The sequence below is a fragment of the Osmerus eperlanus genome, chromosome 25, assembly GCF_963692335.1.
Source record: "Osmerus eperlanus chromosome 25, fOsmEpe2.1, whole genome shotgun sequence".
In the NCBI taxonomy this organism is placed as follows: domain Eukaryota; kingdom Metazoa; phylum Chordata; class Actinopteri; order Osmeriformes; family Osmeridae; genus Osmerus; species Osmerus eperlanus.
The window spans coordinates 6,119,739-6,140,294 of NC_085042.1; the positions used below are offsets into that span (position 1 = coordinate 6,119,739).

Genomic DNA, 20,556 nt, shown 5'->3' on the forward strand with positions numbered 1-20,556 from the left:
GAATCCAATTACTATTTAGTTCTTCACAAACAGACCAACCATCAGTCCGCAAAGGCGGGTTTCTCTCCAGGACGAAATACTGCGGGAATAACCAGACCAATCAAACCTCAGAACTTCCACCAACTGACCAATTAAATGGGAAGTGGTAAATTGAGTGCAGTCCTCCAGACAGCCGGTAGAGGCTTAAAGTATAACATTTTTACTGTCAGTACTCAGTCACATACATTGATTAAAATACTTTATTCACGAGTGAAATCAAGAAAACTGTGACAGATTCATGTAAACCTGAGCCAATAAGAACACTCAGGAAGTAGAATCATCGTTGAATCATACATCGAAAAGAGTCATTCATTCAAAAGAGGGATTCGGATGGCTCATTGCAAAGATTAGATTGACTGGGGTAAGTGGTGTGCAGGATCTAATTTCCAGCAAGGCAAAACACTCACCTAAAGCAATACAAAAGGCAGGAAAAGAAAAAAGAAAACAATAAGGATATCATTTTAGATTAGATGGTGATAGCTTAACGTACCATTGTTCTGTCAAATGGCTGTTCTTTGGCAATAAACATTTTAATGCACACACATCAAAATAACATCAAGTCCTTATTATAAATTAAACAATAGCTCTCAGACCATGAGTCTATAATCAAGGAAAAACAACTCAATGTAATAGTCACTTCACACTTGCCATATGTTCAAGCGGAAATAACTCCCAAAACATTAAAACGTGCAATTAATCTCTTTCCAATAAAAAGGTGTGCTAATTAAAAACACCACTCACACCTACGTCGGTTCCAATAGAAAACAAAATTGTTGTCATTGTCGAGGGAGTATGGCTGACTGGAAGGAGGAAAGCGATGGGATGAAGAAAGGCACAGAGTAGGGTTCCCCCGGCGGTCTTCAGTCCTCCTGGAGTTTGAACTGGAAAGTGTTTGTACTCCATTGGCTGACGTCACAGTTTAACATGGTGCGCTCGGTGAAGGTCACATTCCCGGCTGCATCCACAAGGATGATGGTATTGGCCCTGGTGCAGACAGACAAAAACAAGACAAAACGTATAAGGAGAAGCATCATAGGCTCGTGGAGCGTCCCCATTGGTGATGCCGAGGACGGCTGTCCAATCAGGCGGAGGCAGGGTTGTTGCACGCTAAGCTCATGTTCACCAGAGGCTGTGCGATCTGACACCCAGGGGGTGGTCAGCCTGGAAGTCGGGGCCAGCCGTGGAAATGGGGCCAAGCTAACTGGATTGTGGAGGAGGACTCTGACCTTGTTCCGTAAGAGGGCGAGCGCACACACACGGCAGACAGGGCCTGGAGCATGCGCCCGCTGTAGCCTTCCCCCTGGCTCTCCTGCGCCGGGTCAGGGCTGTTCCTGTGGAAGACACCCACCCACCAAGTTAATAACCACAACTAAAGTAATGGGAGTCAGGTGGCTGAGCGGTTAGGGAATTGGGATAGTAATCCGAAGGTTGCTGGTTCGTATGCCGGCCGTGCCTAATGACGTTGTGTCCTTGGGCAAGGCACTTCACCCTACTTGCCTCGGGGGGAATGTCTCTGTACTTACTGTAAGTCGCTCTGGATAAGAGCGTCTGCTAGATGACTAAATGTAAAAGGATATCGTGCATCTGGTAGCCTCTACGGTTGGTCCGACCAAGTCAATCAGATCCCTTTCCCCCTGGTCTCTTCCTTTGGGGGGGGAGGAGGGGGGAGGGGGCTAACGAGCGTGTCGGTTGAGGGGGGTTTCCCGTTAAACCGAGCGAGCCACTCACATCTCCTCATTGTTGAGGAGCTTGATGAGCTCCTGCACCAGGCCGTCGCAGGGCAGGCCCTGGTCGACCACGCTGGTGAAGTGGCGCTTGCCCTGCTGCAGCTTGTTCCACGGAGTCTCAAGGAGGGAGTTACTCAGCCCATAGATTCCTGCTGGAGCAGAGACACACACACACAGGAAGGATGGAAAGAACATTGCGAATCAGATGCAGGATACACATGATCATCAACATTATATAGATTCACGTCACTGAATAGACGGATAGATTATTTTGTTTTTGACAGAAATCGCGTGTTGAAAAACAGACCTGCTTTTAGACGGATGGGCTCAGCACTGCCTCTGTTTCCATAGTAACACATGGTGTCGTCTTTGGCCCTGTGTCGGACACAATGAGAGAGAAAATGAGATGTCTCCTTATGACCCATTAAGTTCTGTGTCTAATTGGAAAGGCCATTCTTGGTCAACCATGATGTCATGATTAAATAGAGACAGAGCACATTCGATTCCATTTTTTCCTTTACAATTATAATTTCCTCCACAGCCCATCAAATAGCGATTAAACACACCATTGAATTTATGGCAATTTAAATGCCAAATAAAATCCAAACTTTTGTTAATAGTGACAATAGATACTTATCCTCAGGGGGAGTTCATGGGGGACGACGACAAAGCTTTCCTAAGGTGTTGCGTATCCTAAAAAATATTCACCTGAAACGAAACGCCTCATCGTGTGAGTGGCTGTCTGACATCCAAGAAAAGATCTACTGCTTCAGGACAACAAAGTGAATAATAAAAAACAACGGCTCTGAAAGAGAATGAATCCCTGTTCTTAAGTGATGGCGGGGGAGGGTGTCAATCATCCAACTGGTGCAACACTGCATCAACAGCTCACCTACAGCCTGGCACACGGCTACGCAAGAGTTGCTTGGTTGAAAAGTTTACAAGCTGATACTTTTCCCCAAAATACAATTGCCGGGAAGCTGGTGGGAGATGGTTTGTCAGGTGAGAGATGAAACCTGATTAAGGACAGGGGAGTGGGTACAATCAAATGAATCTGATGCGAGTCAGGCTGGTCCAACCGTTGCTAGTTGAAGTTTATGCCCTAATGCTGAATAACACTAAGTAAATAACTGTTCCTGTACATAGGATCCCTCACATTATCTATGTTCTTTCCGGAATCGCAAAAGACAACTGCAAAGTGCTACTGAAAAGCTGTGGGGTCCAAAAGAAAAAGCCACGTTGAAAATCATCTGCACAACAAACCAGAGGACCTTAATATCATTCACAGGCAAAAGGTCACAAATTGTAGCTAGGCAACCATCCCTTTTAAAACAGCTCTGGATACATCTGCATTAGCAATCCACACATAAAATCACCCCCTTTGAAGGATCTGTGCAAACCAGCAGAAAGCCTACGCAGTCAGGATGAGGATGATTCTGTGGGCTGGATGATGCCGTGGGGCTGGATGAGGATGATGCTGTGGGCTGGATGAGGATGATACTGTGGGGCTGGATGGGGATGAGTACATTACCCTTTCCCATTTACTACTCTGCTCGAGCCAGACACGAGGAGTAAAACACAGTTTAGACTGATCGAGGCCCTGCACTTGATTGACAGGGCGCCCTGCGGTGAGACGTGGGAAGCACGCCGCCACCGTGGTGCTGGAGAGCAGAGAAGGGAACGAGGGAGGGCAGGAGCGGTTTCTAAGATCCAAAAGCTGTGGCGGGAATATTAAAAAGGAAAACCCATCTTTGGTGGTCGATTTGGAGGGAGATGAGGACACGGCAGGGGGTAGAGCCACTGGGCAGAGGCGACAGGAAGAAAAGGTCTGATTAAAGGGAAGAAAAGACTTTGAAGATCTGGCCCATCATCGCTAGCACATCGATGGGAGATGTTGTAAATGAACAGGCTCCGCAGTCTATCCTCCTGCAGCTCTGTTAGAAGCTGTGTTCATCCTCCCAGCTGCAGTGTAGTAGCTGGCAGAGGATTCCTCTCCACAGGGTGTGTGTGTGTGTGTGGGGGGGGGGTCTTCCTGTAAACACTCCATGCTCCATGCATTTCAACATGAGTTATAAGACTAGCACAGCTGAATAACTCGCCCGCAATATGAATCCCAATAGAAAAGATCCCCCCCCCCCCCCAGAAAAAATAACCTGTCAAAAACAACACGTCAAAAGCGTTTTTTTTTTTTTTTTTTTTTTTCGTAAGTCAGCGTGACGAGTGAAAGATGAAAGACTACAAAAACACACTTTAAAGCCCATTTTTGTGCTACATCTGGATTTGCTCATGGACAACACTGACGTGCCGATCTATATTCATGTTATGAACACAGCCATGATCCGTAAAGGAACAGCAGCTTACTCTGCTTGAGGCTGAAGTTACTGCCACGGCGAGCAGTTCACACATTTCCGTTTCCCGAAGCCGGATAGCCTGTACAACCAGGGGACCCAACACTGCCAGGCAACCGAAAAGGTCCCCACATCTGAACACGCGAGGCTGCCAACAACCTCAGCATGGTGTCAGGCCATGTCAACAATTCACTTGAGTAAACTGACGCATTAATGTGTACTCAAACACACACTAGCACATTAGCACCACCAGCATGCAGAATCAGAGGAAAGCAACCAGAGTCCAGATCAAGTCCAGCATACTTAGGCCCACAGGCTTCGACTTCTTGATTGAAGATCCGTATATGCTTATTGTTTGCACCTTCCGGCCACAGTAAATTCGGTGTTTAATAAAACCAAATTCTGATTCTGACACGAATGTTCAATCCAGGTCCTCGGGTTCCACTATCCTGCATGTTTGAGATGTTTCCCTGCTCCAGCTCACCTGATTCTAATGAAGGGTCGTTATCAGGCTTCCATAGCTTCTTAACCCATTTCATTTGAATCAGGTGCGTTGGAGCAAGGAAACATCTAAAAACACACAGGACAGCGGACCAGGATTGAACACCCCTGCTCAATGATGTCATTCAAGAGGAGGTTTCAATACGTCTTCATTCGTTCCAACATGAGAGATGCGGTGGCCATACTGATACACATGAACGCAGGGCCATTTCCTGATTTGCCCTCAAGCAATATCCATCTCCCAGACTATGGATTATTGATCAAGGGGAGGCTAATATAAATAATGCAAAAGCTGATATGAACATTTTAACGCCGGCCCAGCGCGGCGTATGAAAGTTCATCCTTTTAGCGGGACTGCACCCCACATAGTCTGAACATGCATTGTTGAACACGGGGAACACAGAGAATGTTTAAAAAGGCCGCTACATCTGGGCTCCGTGTCTGGCGTCGCGGGCGCGGGCCTGTCATAAATCATATCGCTGGTTAGCGACGGATGAGAAACCCTCTAATTGTAATGTAGAGGTCGTCTCGTCGACGAGACAGGGCTATTGATTCGGAGAGAAGAGAAGCCCAAACGCATCCGGGTTGTCTGGGGCGCGCGTCGCTCGCCCTGGTGTGCATACAGGGGAGAAAAACAATGTTTTTTTTATTTATTTTTTATCAAAAGGCGAAACAAACGCACGGCAAGCTCAGCCGTCGTCTCTCCCACTCTCATCTCTCGTCTACTGCAGATATGATGCGTTACTTCTGCTTATCAGCATGTGTGTTCTCGTGGTAAACACAGGCCCATAGAAAGATGGGGAAAATGGCGAGTGCTAACAGATGACGGTAGCTCGCCACAGCATATGTCAACAAATAGACAGATATTGGTTCTCTTTGTCATGAACATGTGACACTGGACTCCTGATGTTCCAGGCATCTTGTGGCGGCGGCGGGGGGGAGGGTGGCAACAGTTGCTGTGAACATGCCCATTTTGTGCTTTTAAAGTAATTTGCATTTTCAGAATGTTTTGTTTTTTTGGTCAACACTGTGGCGTGCAGAGATCTCCTGCTGTACAAATAAAAACCTGCCGTTTACAGGCGTGTGTGTGCATGCACACGTTTTGTCTTTGTGTATGAGCTGCGGTGACGGACGGGGTTTTAAAATAGAAGTGCTCGCTAACAGTGCTGTTCCTGCCTGGGGCCATGTTACCAAGATGTTTGGAACAAGACGTCTCCAGCTCACACAAGAAGACAACCCCCTTCCTCTCACTGCCACTGGGAAAAGAATCAGACCAAATCAATATTACCTAGAGACCTGTTGCCATACCAACAGTGGGTTACTACAGCACGATGTTCCAAGCCCGCTATTTCCCTGTGCATCATGAAGACATCACATGCTAGCCATCCCTATCCACTGGAGATGGACAGAAAAAGATAGCATCACTAAAAGCCTGTAACACCATGGATTTCCATGGCAACTCCTTATAAAAGAGCCGGGAAAATAATAATGACCAGGTGCTCTCTGAGCCTGGAGGTTCGTTCTGGACATGGTTCTCCTTGTTAGGCTGGTGGAAAGGAGACTAACCACACAGACAGAGGGAAGTCACATGGACAGAGATGACACCGAGAAATAGAGATGACACCGACCAGAGAGATACTGGGGGAGTGGGAAAGAGAGAGAGGAAAGAAATAAATGTATCGCAAAACATACAGGAATGATTTCAGTGCAGATCAACATTGAATCTGTAAACACAGATTAAGGCAAAGATGGAATAACATGTGATGCAACAAACTCAGAACGAGAGCGAGAGAGGCTCTGTGGACTTGATGTTCCCGGAGGGGAGGGGCTGAACCCTTCTCTCTCACTCCTTACCGCTGAGCACTGCATGCCATCTCCCTGATCATACTACTGCTACAATCCTGATCTACACGCATACACACAGAGGAAAAATAGCATACAGAAAAGGCGTCTTTGCAACAGTGCCCAGGAAAGTCCCTAATAAAAGGGTTGGCATCCAGTCAATGAAGCCTGGCCGGTCCTCCCTCCCTCCCAGTCCCACCCTCCCAGTCCCACCCCCCCACCCTCCCAGTCCCACCCCCCCAGTCCCACCCCCCCACCCCCCCAGTCCCACCCCCCCACCCTCCCAGTCCCACTCCCCCTCTCTCCCAGTCCCTCCCCCCCCTCCCTCCCAGTCCCACCCCCCACCCCCCCAGTCCCACCCCCCCCCCTCTCTCCCAGTCCCTCCCCCCCACCCCCCCAGTCCCACCCCCCCTCTCTCCCAGTCCCTCCCCCCCACCCCCCCAGTCCCACCCCCCCTCTCTCCCAGTCCCTCCCCCCCCTACCTCCCAGTCCCACCCCCCCACCCCCCCAGTCCAACCCCCCCACCCCCCCAGTCCCACCCCCCCTCTCTCCCAGTCCCTCCCCCCCCTCCCTCCCAGTCCCACCCCCCCTCCCTCCCAGTCCCACCCCCCCAGTCCCACCCCCCCAGTCCCACCCCCCCTCCCTCCCAGTCCCACCCCCCCATCCCTCCCAGTCCCACCCCCCCTCCCTCCCAGTCCCACCCCCCCATCCCTCCCAGTCCCACCCCCCCTCCCTCCCAGTCCCAACCCCCCTTCGCCCACCTGAACTCAGCAGTGAGGAGGTTGAAGCCGTTGTACAGGTGTCCCTCCGTGGAGACCTTCTTCAGGTAGGAGTAGCTGTCCTGGTGGTCCGTCAGGAAGTTTGGGACGAGAAACCCTGGAGGGAACACCGACACGTAGCGTCAACTTCTTGGTAACTTTGACATTGCCGACTTCGGAAATGGAAACCAGCTATGTGGAGGGGTTTTAGAGAAAGCAGTGGAGCTATGTCGTTTTTGGACACCAGCTCCCGCTTTGCGGTTGCGTGTTTTCGCCCAGACGGAACATTGAGTGGTTTTGATCCCCAGAAAGAGTAGTAAAAACAGGACACAACGTTTATCTGCCTGCTGCAGAATTAAAGACAACGACTTCTGGTGAAGCTCTTCAAAAGGGAGGCCTATTACAATATTACACTTCTTCCCGTGCTGACAAGTGAGATATTTTAGCGAGAGATGCGAGAGGGTTTAGCTGAAGATGTGAGATGTTCCAGTTTGAGTCGCGAGCTGGTGTCTGGAGAGTGACCTGCGTTGATGTAACAGCAAAGTGTGCCAGGTACCTGGGATTAAGGTGTCATAACAAAACAAAAAAGAACTCCAGCTACTCCAGCCAGAAGTGTTTCCCTCTAGTCTCCAAGCATCTGCACGGGACAGCTGGGCAGAAACAAGTATGGTAGAGACAAACACACACTTCTTTAATGTGGCTCTCGGGAATTGGGGACTATTGGCCAGCTGTTTCAGGCCATTTCATAATAATGTAATGTATTCATTTAGCAATTGCTTTTATCTATAGCGACATAGATGAGGGAGATTTGTGCACGTGTGTGTGTGTGTGTGTGTGTGTGTGTGTGGGATCAGACCTCGGCCCTGGGCCTCGGGGTTGGGTCGTCCCTCCAGGTAGTTGGTCAGCGCAGCGAGCTTGCCCCTCTTGTTGATCCCGAGCCATGACCCACCTTCCTTTCCCTCCTCCAGGTCCAGCCCTGGAAACAAGCATGGAAAGCACATGGAGACCCGACAACATGGGAATTTGTGGCCGTTTATCAAGCACTTTAATCCAAAGCGATCGTGTCATGCAGTCTAATGCTCTACCACTGAGCTATACCCAAACATATAACTATCCTCCCACCCCCCCACCACCACCAGAATTCCCACCAGGTTCACGTTGAGGTTGCGAGAAAGGCCAAACATGCATTCAATGATTCATCTGAGGATTCAAACTGGTAACATTTGTTCTGAAACACACCTCTCACTACAGTACGAAGTGTGTAAAGACAGGGACAGCTGTATGAAGGATCTCCAGGGGCTATGCTGCAAGACTACACTTCAACCAGATCGATGTGCAGCCTATGGGCCCTACTTAAGACAGCTCTGCCAAAGGGCCAGGCCCAGCCTGTCTAATCCTCTAGAGGAGAGAGGAAGACATCTCCACGGGGGGGGAAATGGCTTCCTCACCCTTTTCTCCCTCCACAATACTTTCCCATTGCTTGGCAACAGGACCCTGTCACCCCCCCCCCCCCCCCCCCCAGCCCCAGCCCCCACCTGCAACAGCAACCATCACTCATTACTGCCACAACACATAAATGCAGCCATCAATTACATCCCTGCTGCTCCAGTCTGACCCTACGATTAGATATGGGGTAATGTGTGTGTGTGTGTGGGAGGGGGAACAGATGGACAACCGAGGGCATCTGTGTGTTCTCTGTGCAGAAAAAAAGGGGTGATTGATTTCCTGCCCGGTCCATATTGTCTATGGGACCGGAAGAGATCAGTCACTTAAACCTAGTTTACTGCGAAAGTGTGTCGTTGAGTGACTGAGTGGAGGCGAAGTCTATTGAACCAAGTGGCCAATTGACGCTGACAATTCAGTGAATATCAAAGCTGGACTGAACTGATTCCAAAAAGGCCTGCATGTTTACTGACTCGGTAGACCATTTAAGACTGACCTGTTGGAAGTCCAATGGGCTTACCACCCACCTATGTCAACTAGACAGAAGGATGAGCTCGTTTGTGAATTTACCTAGAAAACAAGTGTCTTATATCATCATACCCGCAACGAACTGTCTACTTTTCATATGGGCAAAGTCAAAGGGGTGAATCCTCCTTACATTTAGTCATTTAGCAGACGCTCTTATCCAGAGCGACTTACAGTAAGTACAGGGACATTCCCCCGAGGCAAGTAGGGTGAAGTGCCTTGCCCAAGGACACAACGTCGTTTTTCACAGCCGGGAATCGAATCAGCAACCTTCTGATACTAGCCCGCTTCCCTAACCGCTCAGCCCACCTGACTCCACTTCTTGAGTGGAAAGCCAACGCTCTTGATAGTAAACCAACCTCTTCACCTTTTACACCCAATTTTGTTTCAATACCACGCAACTCAAGAACATGCATTTATTTCTGTATCCGTACACGGCCACACTTTTAATAAATAATGGTATGTCTCGCGAAAGAGGGGACGACGACAACAAGGAGTACTTAGTTCCTCTTGAAATGGTCTGTTGACATGGAAACCAATATCCACCTCATGAATGCCCGCCGGCTAGGCTGTGCTGAACATAAAGGCTCCCAGCGAGGGCGGTACCCGAGGAGATCCACTCCCTCTGCGGATCCTGCAGGCCCCTCAGTCCTCCTGCTCCCCTCTGCCTCCATTTACAAGTGTGCACTCACCACTGAGAATATCGCCGTTGTTTGGCCAAAAATCGGCAGCTTTCGACGGCCTGTTGTAGAACTCATCTCTGTTGGCAGCCAGAATCAGCCTGGGATACGGGAGGGAAAGACGGGAACAAATACAAGAGGGTCAGAACCGTGCGTGTTCGCAGAGACGTGGATCGTTTTCGGGCTAAACAACCCGACTCCACCAACGGAGGCAGACCTGTATTATTCATTTGTGACACCAGGGGGAGCAAGAACGCCCGGCGCCTCCTCATCTGCATCCAACATCCCCACTCCTGTACTCACCAGTGGTTCTCAACCCTGGTCCTCGAGTACCCCCTGTACTGCATGTTTTAGCTGTTTCCCTGCTCCAACACACCTGATTCAAATGAATGGTCGTTAGCAGGCTTCTGCATAACTAGATAACGACCCATTCATTTGAATCAGGTGTGTTGGAGCAGGGAAACAGCTAAAACATGCAGTACAGGGGGTACTCGAGGACCAGGGTTGAGAACCACTGCTCTACACAACCCTCTCTCTCCCACCCTCGTCCGACCAGTCATCCTGCTCTCCAGATCGTTATGGCGATGAGTCGGGAAGGATGGATTTTCAACGTGTGAGGCGCCGGGGCACCAGAAGATGGGCTTGAGTAGTCATTGTGTTCCCTATCGCCCAGGCTGCACTGACGCTGCAGGGGACATGTGACAGGATCGACACGGAAGAGATAAGGGAGGACCCACTTTGATGATGCTCAATAGAGTCTAAGGAAGAATAGAAACGCTCCAGAAATTGAAGTCTTTATTTTTTTTTTATCTAATATCGGAGAAGGGTAGCGTACACAGACACAGAGGCCCAGCCAAAGACTACGCGTTCTGACAGATACAAAGGTCACTAGTACAATAGAGGTGTCATCCTAGCCTTGAAATAAACCCTCAATACTCGTCTAGACCCAAAGGTGCTGCATTATCCAGTGCCAAATCAATGTGGCTACAAAACTTTACAAGACTTTATGTTCCTGGCAGTTGAGTGAAGCCTAATGACTCAAGCATTACAGCTTCTTTACAGTTCAATACTAAAAGTCATTCTTACTAAGCCAATGCCATTCCTCTTACTCAGGCCTGTTATTCAGCGACACCTGGGCCTAATGTGTCCCTCTTTACTATAAACTTTCTCACGGCTGTTCCTAATGGAGCATTTGACATTAATCTTTGGAGACTTTTACCGACTCCGCAGAACTGTCACTTATTTAGCAAGCCAACATTGCATGACTTAGAGACTTTGGGTTACTGTCCATGAATCCCTCCAAGCAGTCTACGAATGCAGGCTACACAAAAAGTGTGGACATGCACACGCACAGATTTTTAGCTGACGTACGTGACTGCTTAGACAGCAAATGAGTGTTTTGTATTTTATTTATTATTTCAAGTAGTTTGTGGTATTCTAGCCTGCAGGGCAGAACATCACAGAGGTAACAAGGCTTAACGGGTGTTTTTTCTTGACATGTTCTCCTTTGAGCATTAAGAAACGTTCACTAACTAAGCAACAACAACAAAAATACATTTATATTTAGCAGACGCTCTTATCCAGAGCGACTTACAGTAAGTACAGGGACATTCCCCCGAAGCAAGTAGGGTGAAGTGCCTTGCCCAAGGACACAACGTCATTTTGCACGGCCGGGAATCTAACTGCCAACCTTCAGATTACTAGCCCAATTCCCACCTGACTCCGTATATAACGGTATATACAAATCCACAGTTACCACATTGGACTGCCAGACCACTTGAATATACCTGCACACATGATAAATGACATAGGCTGTCTGGCATGTTGTGAAACTGGTCCTTACCTTTGTATTTACTTATTATTATTAAAATTACTTTCCCCCTTGCAAACGGTATTACTTGACTTAATATTTAACCATATTTGTGTACCTGTTTTGTTCTGTAACTGTATCCACCTATCCATCATATGTCAAAAGCTCCATAGAGAGATTAATTCATAGCAAAGTGGCAGGAGAGAAATGAGGTCAAAACTTTAATGACCTCTGCAATAATTGCATCTTTCTTCTGGGCTTCACGGCAGCATCCGCCCCCCATTAATCTTGTTGAAAGGATGTGGACACTGATAAGAACAAATACAACAAATTGGCCTATTGGGGGTGGGCCTTTGTGAAGCGGGGGCTAACGCTGCAGTTGCTTAGGATGACGTGTTGGCCTCAGAGTCAATGCACTGTCCCAGAAAACAAAGCACAAGCTAATGCTTCATCATTATAGCAAAGACAGCGTTTGAGATCGTAGTTGTTCAGTGCGATGTCAAAAAGGTAAAAGCTGTCAAAAAGCCAACTTAAAAAAAAAACAACTAACAATGGGCAACATGTTTTGTCAAAACATGTTAGTCAAACTGGTAAAAGTAGTTTGTAGGCAAACATTCCTTTTGCAATTGTTTTTCAAATATGAACAACCTGTTACCCAAGACATGATATTGCACAAACATTTTTGTAATTCTTTTGGAGTTTACTCATAGTTGTGTGGGGGGAAAGTCTATCTGTTCGGGGATATGCTCGACTAAGAAAATCTCCCAAAGGAGAAAAGCTGGACTCAAGCCAGGTGGAGAACTCTTCAGAGGATTATAATAAGAGCTTTAGTTTCTACTGTAAGTCACATTGACTGCTCCAAGTACAGTGGCCCTGCTCTTCTCCATGACCGACACAAAGACGCCTCTGCGGACCGCGAGGACCGGGTGTTCACTATACAGCATCATACATGGAATCATTTCATAAAGTGTTAATGGCAGAGAGACATGGAAATATAGGGGACATTTGATAGCAATGTCAAAACCCCTCGATTGTTTTCTAGACCAATGCACAACTGGTGGTGGGCGGCTTACCTGTATGCATTTTTGGATGCAGGCCGAGGGTCAAACTTGAAGAAGATGATACACATGTGGGTGCTGGGGGGGTGGGTGACTCGCTTTCAATCTGTTCAGTCTCTTTCAAAGCTTGCGCATGTTTAAGGGAACGAGCTAGGAAAGAGATAAAAACGAGAACAACAACATTAGAGGGAATGTCAGGTTTAGCCGGGTGTATGAGTGCACGCGGGGTCTGGCTAGCTAAGGTTCCAAGTCACACAAGAGCTAGCTAAATATGCCACTGAGATGTTGTTAGAGGCAGTTGGATGGCATCTCCAATTAATTACACCCTCCAAATTGTCCCCCCCCAGTTTCCATAAGCACCATATTGCACAGACACGACCGCAATCGCCCTATGATCACAGGGATTTAATGTGCCTAACGCCAATTAACTTTTTAGTCTTCCTTGTAACAAGTCGATAGCACTAGAATCAAGACGAATCAATTTATGCAACTTAAACTAGTCTTGGCTTGGTGTACGAGTCACTGCAACTACTGTAACAGTATTAGTTTACAATGGTGGACTTACTAAAACAGCTACATGTATACATTCATTTCACTAGAGCTAGCTACATTTGTAGCTAGGTGTACATAATGTACTTAGCTAGCTTGACGAGCCAGTGACAGTGTACGCTAACCACTACAAGGTAGGGTGCTAGTGCTAGTAACGTTAGCTAGCTAGAAACTAATAGCAAAAGCATTATATAGCCAGCTAGTTCTACTTTATTTAAAATAGCCTACATTGTGCCAACATCGTTGACACGTCGCCTGCTCAGTCCCACAGACTGTGACAATTAGTAGCAACCTAGTTAGCTAAACTTTACATGAAAGAGTATTAGCTAGTAGCTAGTCCAGCTTATAGTCTAATTATTTAGTAAGAAGAGATAGCAACATAGCTAGGCTAGGACTACTCTCCGAGCGAACACCCTTAGCTAGTGTCAGCATTGCTACAGCCGCTGTACTCACAGCTCCGATCATCCCCTTTGACCACAGTAAATTGGGTCCACACGATTTGGTTATAAAGTCAGTAGCCTAGACAGAGCGGATCACATAAACGCTGATTCGCTATGAATGAAACACAACTGCACACCCGCCCAGTCAGTGCACCGCCGGGCCCCACAGAATTAAAATACTCAAGTTACTCAATCTGATTGGACAATGTCATTTCCAGGTCTATTTGTCAGGTTCTCACCTGGAGATTGTCAGCCAGGCCAGAGGCGGTTCTATGCAAACGTGGAAAGGAAAGTAAATAAGCATAAATAAGCTGTAAATCACATGCTAGGTCACACGAACAGATTCAGTACACTTTTAGGAAATGTTTTGATGCATTGTGGTGTCAAACTTTAGATAAACGGTATTAATCCCAATATGACAATCCGTGAACCTGGTCCTCCATACAGAAATCATAGCCTGAATGAAGTGTTAGAATGTAGACGTTTATTGGGAATTCACAGACTCTTTGTCTAGGTTAGTAGTAGGCCATCCTATAGTGTGTTTGTAGCCTATGTGTGTGTGTAGCTGTACGTTTGAGTGGCTATGTTGATTGTCTTCTTTATTACAGAATGTATGATTGGCATTTTTTAAGCCAATCATGTTACAGATGTAGATATTCATTGTGTTTGATCGAAAGCAAATAAAGCCAATAGAAATACTGAAAGCACATCGTTCCTCGAAGACTCCGAAATCGGGGCGGGGTTAAATCGACACTGCTCTGACAGTTCCCTATAGCCGAGACAGGTTAAAGGGACCGCACTGCCTCTTGCAATTACCCGTTACAATTTACTATGATATTTCAGGCTACTATTTGTTTGTTTGCGCACGATTTAGGAAGACTTTTTTCGACATTAGAAGTTTTAGCAAATGTCTAATAGAGAAACTGACAAACTATTAATAGTTTTAGCTAAATATTTTGAGGCTGTTTGATTTACGGATTGTAGCTACACAGTGCGCAGCTCTCAAACGAATAGGTTTTTTCAATAAAGGATCATTTAGTCGGGCGATGATAATTAAATCCATCTCCTGGAACTGCACCAAGTAGCCTGCCTCGCAAATTTAGATCATTGGATGTAACAGTAAGCGTTCAAAGGAATAAATACATAGGCTACTCTGCAGAACATTATCCAAAGATCCCAGTAAAACACAGCAAGTTGGTGCGCGCGCGTGATAGACCTCAAGTGAAAGAGAAGCACAAGGTAAGAAAATGCTTTATCTTTATCATCTTTTGATGCTGGTGTTTGAAAAACAAACAGGAAACAATAATTAGATCCAACATATAGATATTGTTTTAATTCACACTAACACCTTTTTATTTATGGTTAGGCAACGAAGCATTTGTCATTGTCATTAGATTACTTGAATTTCGTGTGCCTGTTGGGAAGCAGGTGATTCTGAACGCAACGATGTTTTTGATTATTGTATCCCACTAAAGTATACAAACAATTGAACGTTAATGTTATTAACTGTTATCTCAAACAAATCCGGTTTACTCATCGCATTCAACCTGAACTATCGTGGTCTGCAGGTGTAGTATCACAGATGAAAGTATTGAGGGGGAAGTCCCATGGCCCAGTAGGCTATAGCTGATATGATGTGTAGAAGCAAATGCACCTTAGCAGAACTGAGTGGTCAGCGTAATAAAGATAAATCCGACAAGATCGGTAAAGCCTGCCCTGCAGACTTTATACCTTATCAAAAGCGTTGACGTACTCATCTGCAGTACACCTGTTCTTCAAAATAAATAGGTGTTGGATACCTCACTGCTCATTTATGACAATGATGGGAGTCATATCACTGTGTGTGTCAATTTACAATCCTATGTTTTCCATCTCGTGCAATGTGCGTGAGTCGAGTAGTCTTCTGTATTTGCAATACCCAGTGTGGAAAAGGAGGCAGTTGCGAGTTGAATAAATTGTGTTTGGGCATAGTGTACTTGAGCTCCCTACCATTGATGGACACACACACACACACACACACACACACACACACACACACACATACACTTTCAAAAGAAACTGAAAGCTGAGATCCTCAGTTTTCATTCTCCTGTGGTATTTTCTTAAATATGAGGTCATAGAATATTTATATAATATTCATTTCAATGCAGCTTAATTGTGATTTTTAAACTCTGCGCATTGTGAAGTCATCGTTGAAGTAGGAAGAAACCAGGCTCATAGATTCCACACAATGCCCCTAAGGAAACACCACAGCTGCTTGGTTGAAGATCTGTGGATTTTACACAGTAAAAGTCAAGGAGTGTCGCAGTATTTAAGGAAACATGTTAACCTAGATAGCAGACGGTGCAACAATCGAGACAATAGAAACACTTCTCCAGTCATGTTGTTTCCACTGGAGCACAAAAGACATAGTTGGTCTCTTGTATGCTTCAATGATTATTGCTTAGATGCACTGTTTCAATGTATCCTGTGGCCCCGCAAATTAAGCAGTCATTGTGAAATTATAGTATTAGGTCACACTGTCTTTTAGACTTGGAGGGAGAAGATTTCCTCTTGCTGTTGGCCGATAAAACCAATGAAATGGAAATTAGTGGTACACTACGCAACAAATAATTGTTTATCCTTGAAATAAATTTGTTTTATTGAGCTATGAAATGAAGAGAAGCTAGTTAGGATTTTGCAAATGTGTACAGTAGCTCGACTGGCAATCGTTACTGGAGACGAGACTGCTTCACAGAAGAAGAGGTATGACCAAGAATCACATGGCTATGCACGTTTGATGATAAATAAGCTGTGGTTTGTGACTGGGGGGGGGGGGGTGGGGGGGGGAGTGTGAGGGCGGCCAGGATCATAGTGAATAGCCCTTTATGCTCCTGACACCTGCAGGCTAGGCCACACTGTGACTTCCCCTCGCCTCCACCTGCTTGGTATGCACCTCCACCCCGGTCCTGTTCCTCTCCTGCCCACCCTGGCATGCCTCTCCTGGCACCTGTTTTGGGTCATCCCTCCTGCGAAGGAAATAACCGGACTTTGTTTTAGTTTCTATGCAGTCTAGTCCAAAGGCTTTCTGGATTGATTTAGTCAGCATTCAGAAGTTAATAAGGCATAGACATAGGAGTCTGTAGATTTCACAGCCTAGCCACGTTTTTGTGTTTTGTAAAACTCACATGTACACGTCACACTGAGTGGCAGGAATAAAGATGGAGACCGCACAATGAGTAAGATCAATATTTCCAATATTGTGAAAATTCCCCACATTTTAATCTCTGTTGTGCTTGGTGGTTGACCCAGATAAATGTATGACTCAGCTAGTATTATAAGATTACATTTTTGGAATGCTGACATTGCCAGAAATCCCAGAACAGTAGTACATTCCAGTGCTTAAGATCTAACATGAAGATGACTTCCATGTCACAACTGATTTTAAACGAGATTTCACAATCTCGTCTCCCTGACCAGTTATTAAAATAATGTTATCCTTTCTACAGTGGCATGTTGACTGGTAATCATGTCCTTTGTCTAACCTCATCAGCCAGATGAAACATGTGCATCGAGAGAATGAGCTAAAAAGAAAAAAAAGGAAAGATATGAAATGCCCTCCTCGTCAACATGAGGATGGAAATGGCTAAATAGCGCCAGACAATCAGTCGCTGCTGTGTCCCTTCCACCCCTTGTGAGGACTTAACCCAAACTGAACCCCGCAGCTGTTAGCTTCCAGCACAGGCTTGAATTGCTGTTAACCATATATCTTTTTAAACCGACTACGCACTGGATTGAAATTGCTGCACACCTTTAGTCCCCTCCCTTTCCAAATTGAGCCGTCCTCGTTTTACCTGCCCGAAAAAAATACGAAAAAAAACAGTTTCATGCTCCTCCTAAACCAGCTCTAAACGCAGTGTCCTCTTCCTCCTCCAGTTCCCTGCTGAAGGATTAACCCTGCTGGGCCATGCCCTGACTTGATTATGTCCAGGCTGCTTAATTGTAATCACTGGGCCATCCCTGAGAGGGTAAATGGCGAAATGGATATCTGACTTCCCAGATATGACACTCCCATCTGATTTTCAGAATGACCCCTTCCCTTATCCACCTGACAATAGATAAGAAAATGAATTGCCTGAAATACACACTCACAAATTGACTTTATATAAACATAACGCAAATGATTGTGTGCATCGGCATATCATTTCTTCATAGTGTTGCCTTAAGTTCTATATCATGTCTGTGGATCGACACTGTGTATTTATTTGTGTTCTTGCGTCCCTCCCATTCAATTCTGCTCGAAGACTGTGAAATTAGTTTCCAATTCACCGTTAGATTCAATATAAATAAATGGCTTCTCTGTGTGTGTGTGTGTGTGTGTGTGTGTGTGTGAATGCGTTCCTGAGGGAGAGATGTTGGTGGGGCTCCATAGGTAAAGCTTTACCCTTCCAGCTCAGTAGCAGGGGTTGACATAATCTGTGGGAAAAGGCTGTCCTATTGAACCGTACTGCTGAGTGTTGCCCGATCTTTCTGGAGAGAGGGCCTTGGTCTCTGCTCCACCAAAAAGGACAGACGCCCGCTGGAAACCCCGACGGAACGAAGAGTGGAGCCGAGTCAAGCTGAATTAGTTGAACAAGTTCACAATACGACACTTTTGAAGTGTCAAATACCAGGTCGAATCTCTCGACGTTTTATAAAAGGTTTGTTTTTTCCTCAGAAGTAATTGCCCCGCCTTTGCTGCCAGGCTCCCTGTATTCCACTTATTATTCTAAGATGACTCCTTATACACGGCCTGGATGTTGTTCCCTGACGATAAATTGGTTTTGAAAGGCACTTTTAATTAGCATACACAGGAAGCTCATGACTACTTTACGAGTGCCTTCTTTTCCCCCATCACAGGGGCCCTCGTTGCCAGTATTGCGAGGGATTAACAGATCTCGACTGGGTTTTGAATACATTTCAGAAACCTCAGCCTCTAAAATGAGTAATGGAATATTGAGTTCCTCGACCAATCACCTTTTGGAAATATGATCTTTCCTTTGTGCCTTTTACATGAAGGTGATAAAATGCTTGTCGTATTAGACAAGGGAAAACAACACTCTCGTCATCCTAGAAACCTGCAAAGTGGATTTGGCACTTATGCATTTATAATCAGCGCTGGGAATGGATTTTGGGCCCCTGATAAATTACATTTCAATGGAGAGTGGACATCTTATTACCACGTTTAGATTATTGGATGCTCTGTGTGTTTATGTCAATAACGCGTTTCCATCATATCTGAGGAGAAGCGTTGCAAGTTAAGCAGTGACCGCTTGTAAGAACGTTATACTATATAGGGTTGGCGTAGCATGCGTATACCCTCGTATGATTCATGAACAATGCAGAAGGATCAGCAGCTTAACGACGACTATTTCTCTCAGATCGGCGAGGCCTTCCCATCCATCCCGCAGGGTCTATCGGAAAGGGACAACTGATTTATCTGAAGGTCAAGCCCCGATGGCCACATAAAAACCCTGTTAAAGAAATGGAGGAGAATGTTTTTCCTCCCCACTCAAGCCTTGGCTGGAAATATAAAGAGACACTGTCCGAACTGGATCGTGTCAGAGGAGGTGCCAGCATATTCATCAATGCTGGGCTTTCTGTGGGAGAGACTTGATGTGCTGGACTTCAGACTTAGGGAGGTGCTTCCTCCTGCCCAGAGAAGCCAAGGGGCGTTGACTTACTGTGACCGAGCCGTGGTTTACCTACCCCGTCTGTGTTACCTACCCCGTCTGTGTTACCTACCCATCTGCCTTCCCTGCCTCGGGCGGAATTCTTCCCCACGGAAATGACCGGAGCGTGGCCCACACTGTCGCTCAGCGGAAGGGTCTAGAACTCCTTACCGATGACTTGATTTCAGGCGCTTCTCAGTTTAATGGGAAGACGTTCTTTTGTTTCCCCTTGAAATTCATAATTCAGCTCCTGTCATTTTCGATGTCCCTCGATCTCCCTCTCTCTCTCTCTCTCTCTCTCTCTCACTCTCTTCCCCCCCTCCTCTCTCTCTTCTTCAAGTCTGTCACGTCATTTTCACCATGCTTTCCGACTGAGGTTGAGGGTTGTGATGAAATCAATGGTGGCTGCTGCAGAGAGCAGCGCTGTGTAGAGGGCAGTGCTGCAGTGGGACTGAGGATGCTTCAACCGTGAAACCAGATATGCTGGCCCAGCATACTGGGGAGCAGGTATGGATACAAACTCACAACACACACACACGCCACATTGCGTAAGCTAATTCGTGGGCAATGTGGTCGCTTAATATTAGGCAGGCTACCAGATGATTTGAAGCTCATTTACTTGTATCAATCAGCCCTAAAGTTAAAGGCTGTTCGTCCTGAAACTGGAAAAGCTTGCCTACGCTGTTATTCTGTTGTCATCCTTTGAAAATGACATTTAAGTAAAACAAAAAACAAAATATCAATTTACACTTTGGGAAACGAGATAACTTTCTCAAACCGGGGGAGGGGACTCCAAAATATGCCAATGTTATTTATCTGTCCTTTTCCCACCGCAAATGAGGACCAGGCACTGCAGTGAGTTCCTCTCTCCTGGTCGGGTTCTCCGAGTTGTAGCCGCTCCCCGCAGAGAGAAAGAGCCATCTCGGTTTAATCTGAACCGTTTGATTGCGGTGTGAGCCCAGAGGGGGAGCGGAGAGGGAGGAAGGGGGTGGGAGAGGGGCGGTTCAGTAACATGGAGGTGGGTGTGCGTGTGAACCCCCCCCCCCCCCCCCCCATTCAGAGGCTCTATAAGCCAGTCCTGCAGTCCCAGCAGGAGGCATCGGCTGCTCTAGGGAGGGAGGGAGGGAGGGGGGGGGGAGGGGGGAG

At 46.6% G+C, this 20,556-nt stretch overlaps 1 protein-coding gene across 3 annotated transcripts; it reads right to left on the reverse strand.

Annotated features, from left to right (window-relative positions):
* Positions 1–223: 223 nt before the first annotated feature.
* Positions 224–13,894, reverse strand: tango2 (transport and golgi organization 2 homolog (Drosophila)). 3 transcript variants are annotated; one of them, XM_062451271.1, is made up of 9 exons: positions 13,734–13,894; positions 12,747–12,881; positions 9,876–9,964; positions 8,072–8,191; positions 7,219–7,333; positions 2,074–2,141; positions 1,768–1,915; positions 1,266–1,370; positions 224–1,023 (listed from the first exon to the last, which is right to left on the reverse strand). In XM_062451271.1, exons 2-9 carry the CDS (start codon positions 12,800–12,802, stop codon positions 900–902), a joined length of 825 nt encoding a protein of 274 aa, XP_062307255.1. In that variant the 5' UTR covers positions 12,803–12,881; positions 13,734–13,894; the 3' UTR covers positions 224–899. The 3 variants fall into 3 exon arrangements, with proteins under 3 accessions (XP_062307255.1, XP_062307253.1, XP_062307254.1); XM_062451269.1 differs by having other exon boundaries at positions 1,768–1,918; XM_062451270.1 differs by lacking the exon at positions 13,734–13,894 and adding an exon at positions 13,297–13,695 and having other exon boundaries at positions 1,768–1,918.
* Between the last annotated feature and the right edge of the window lie 6,662 nt (positions 13,895–20,556).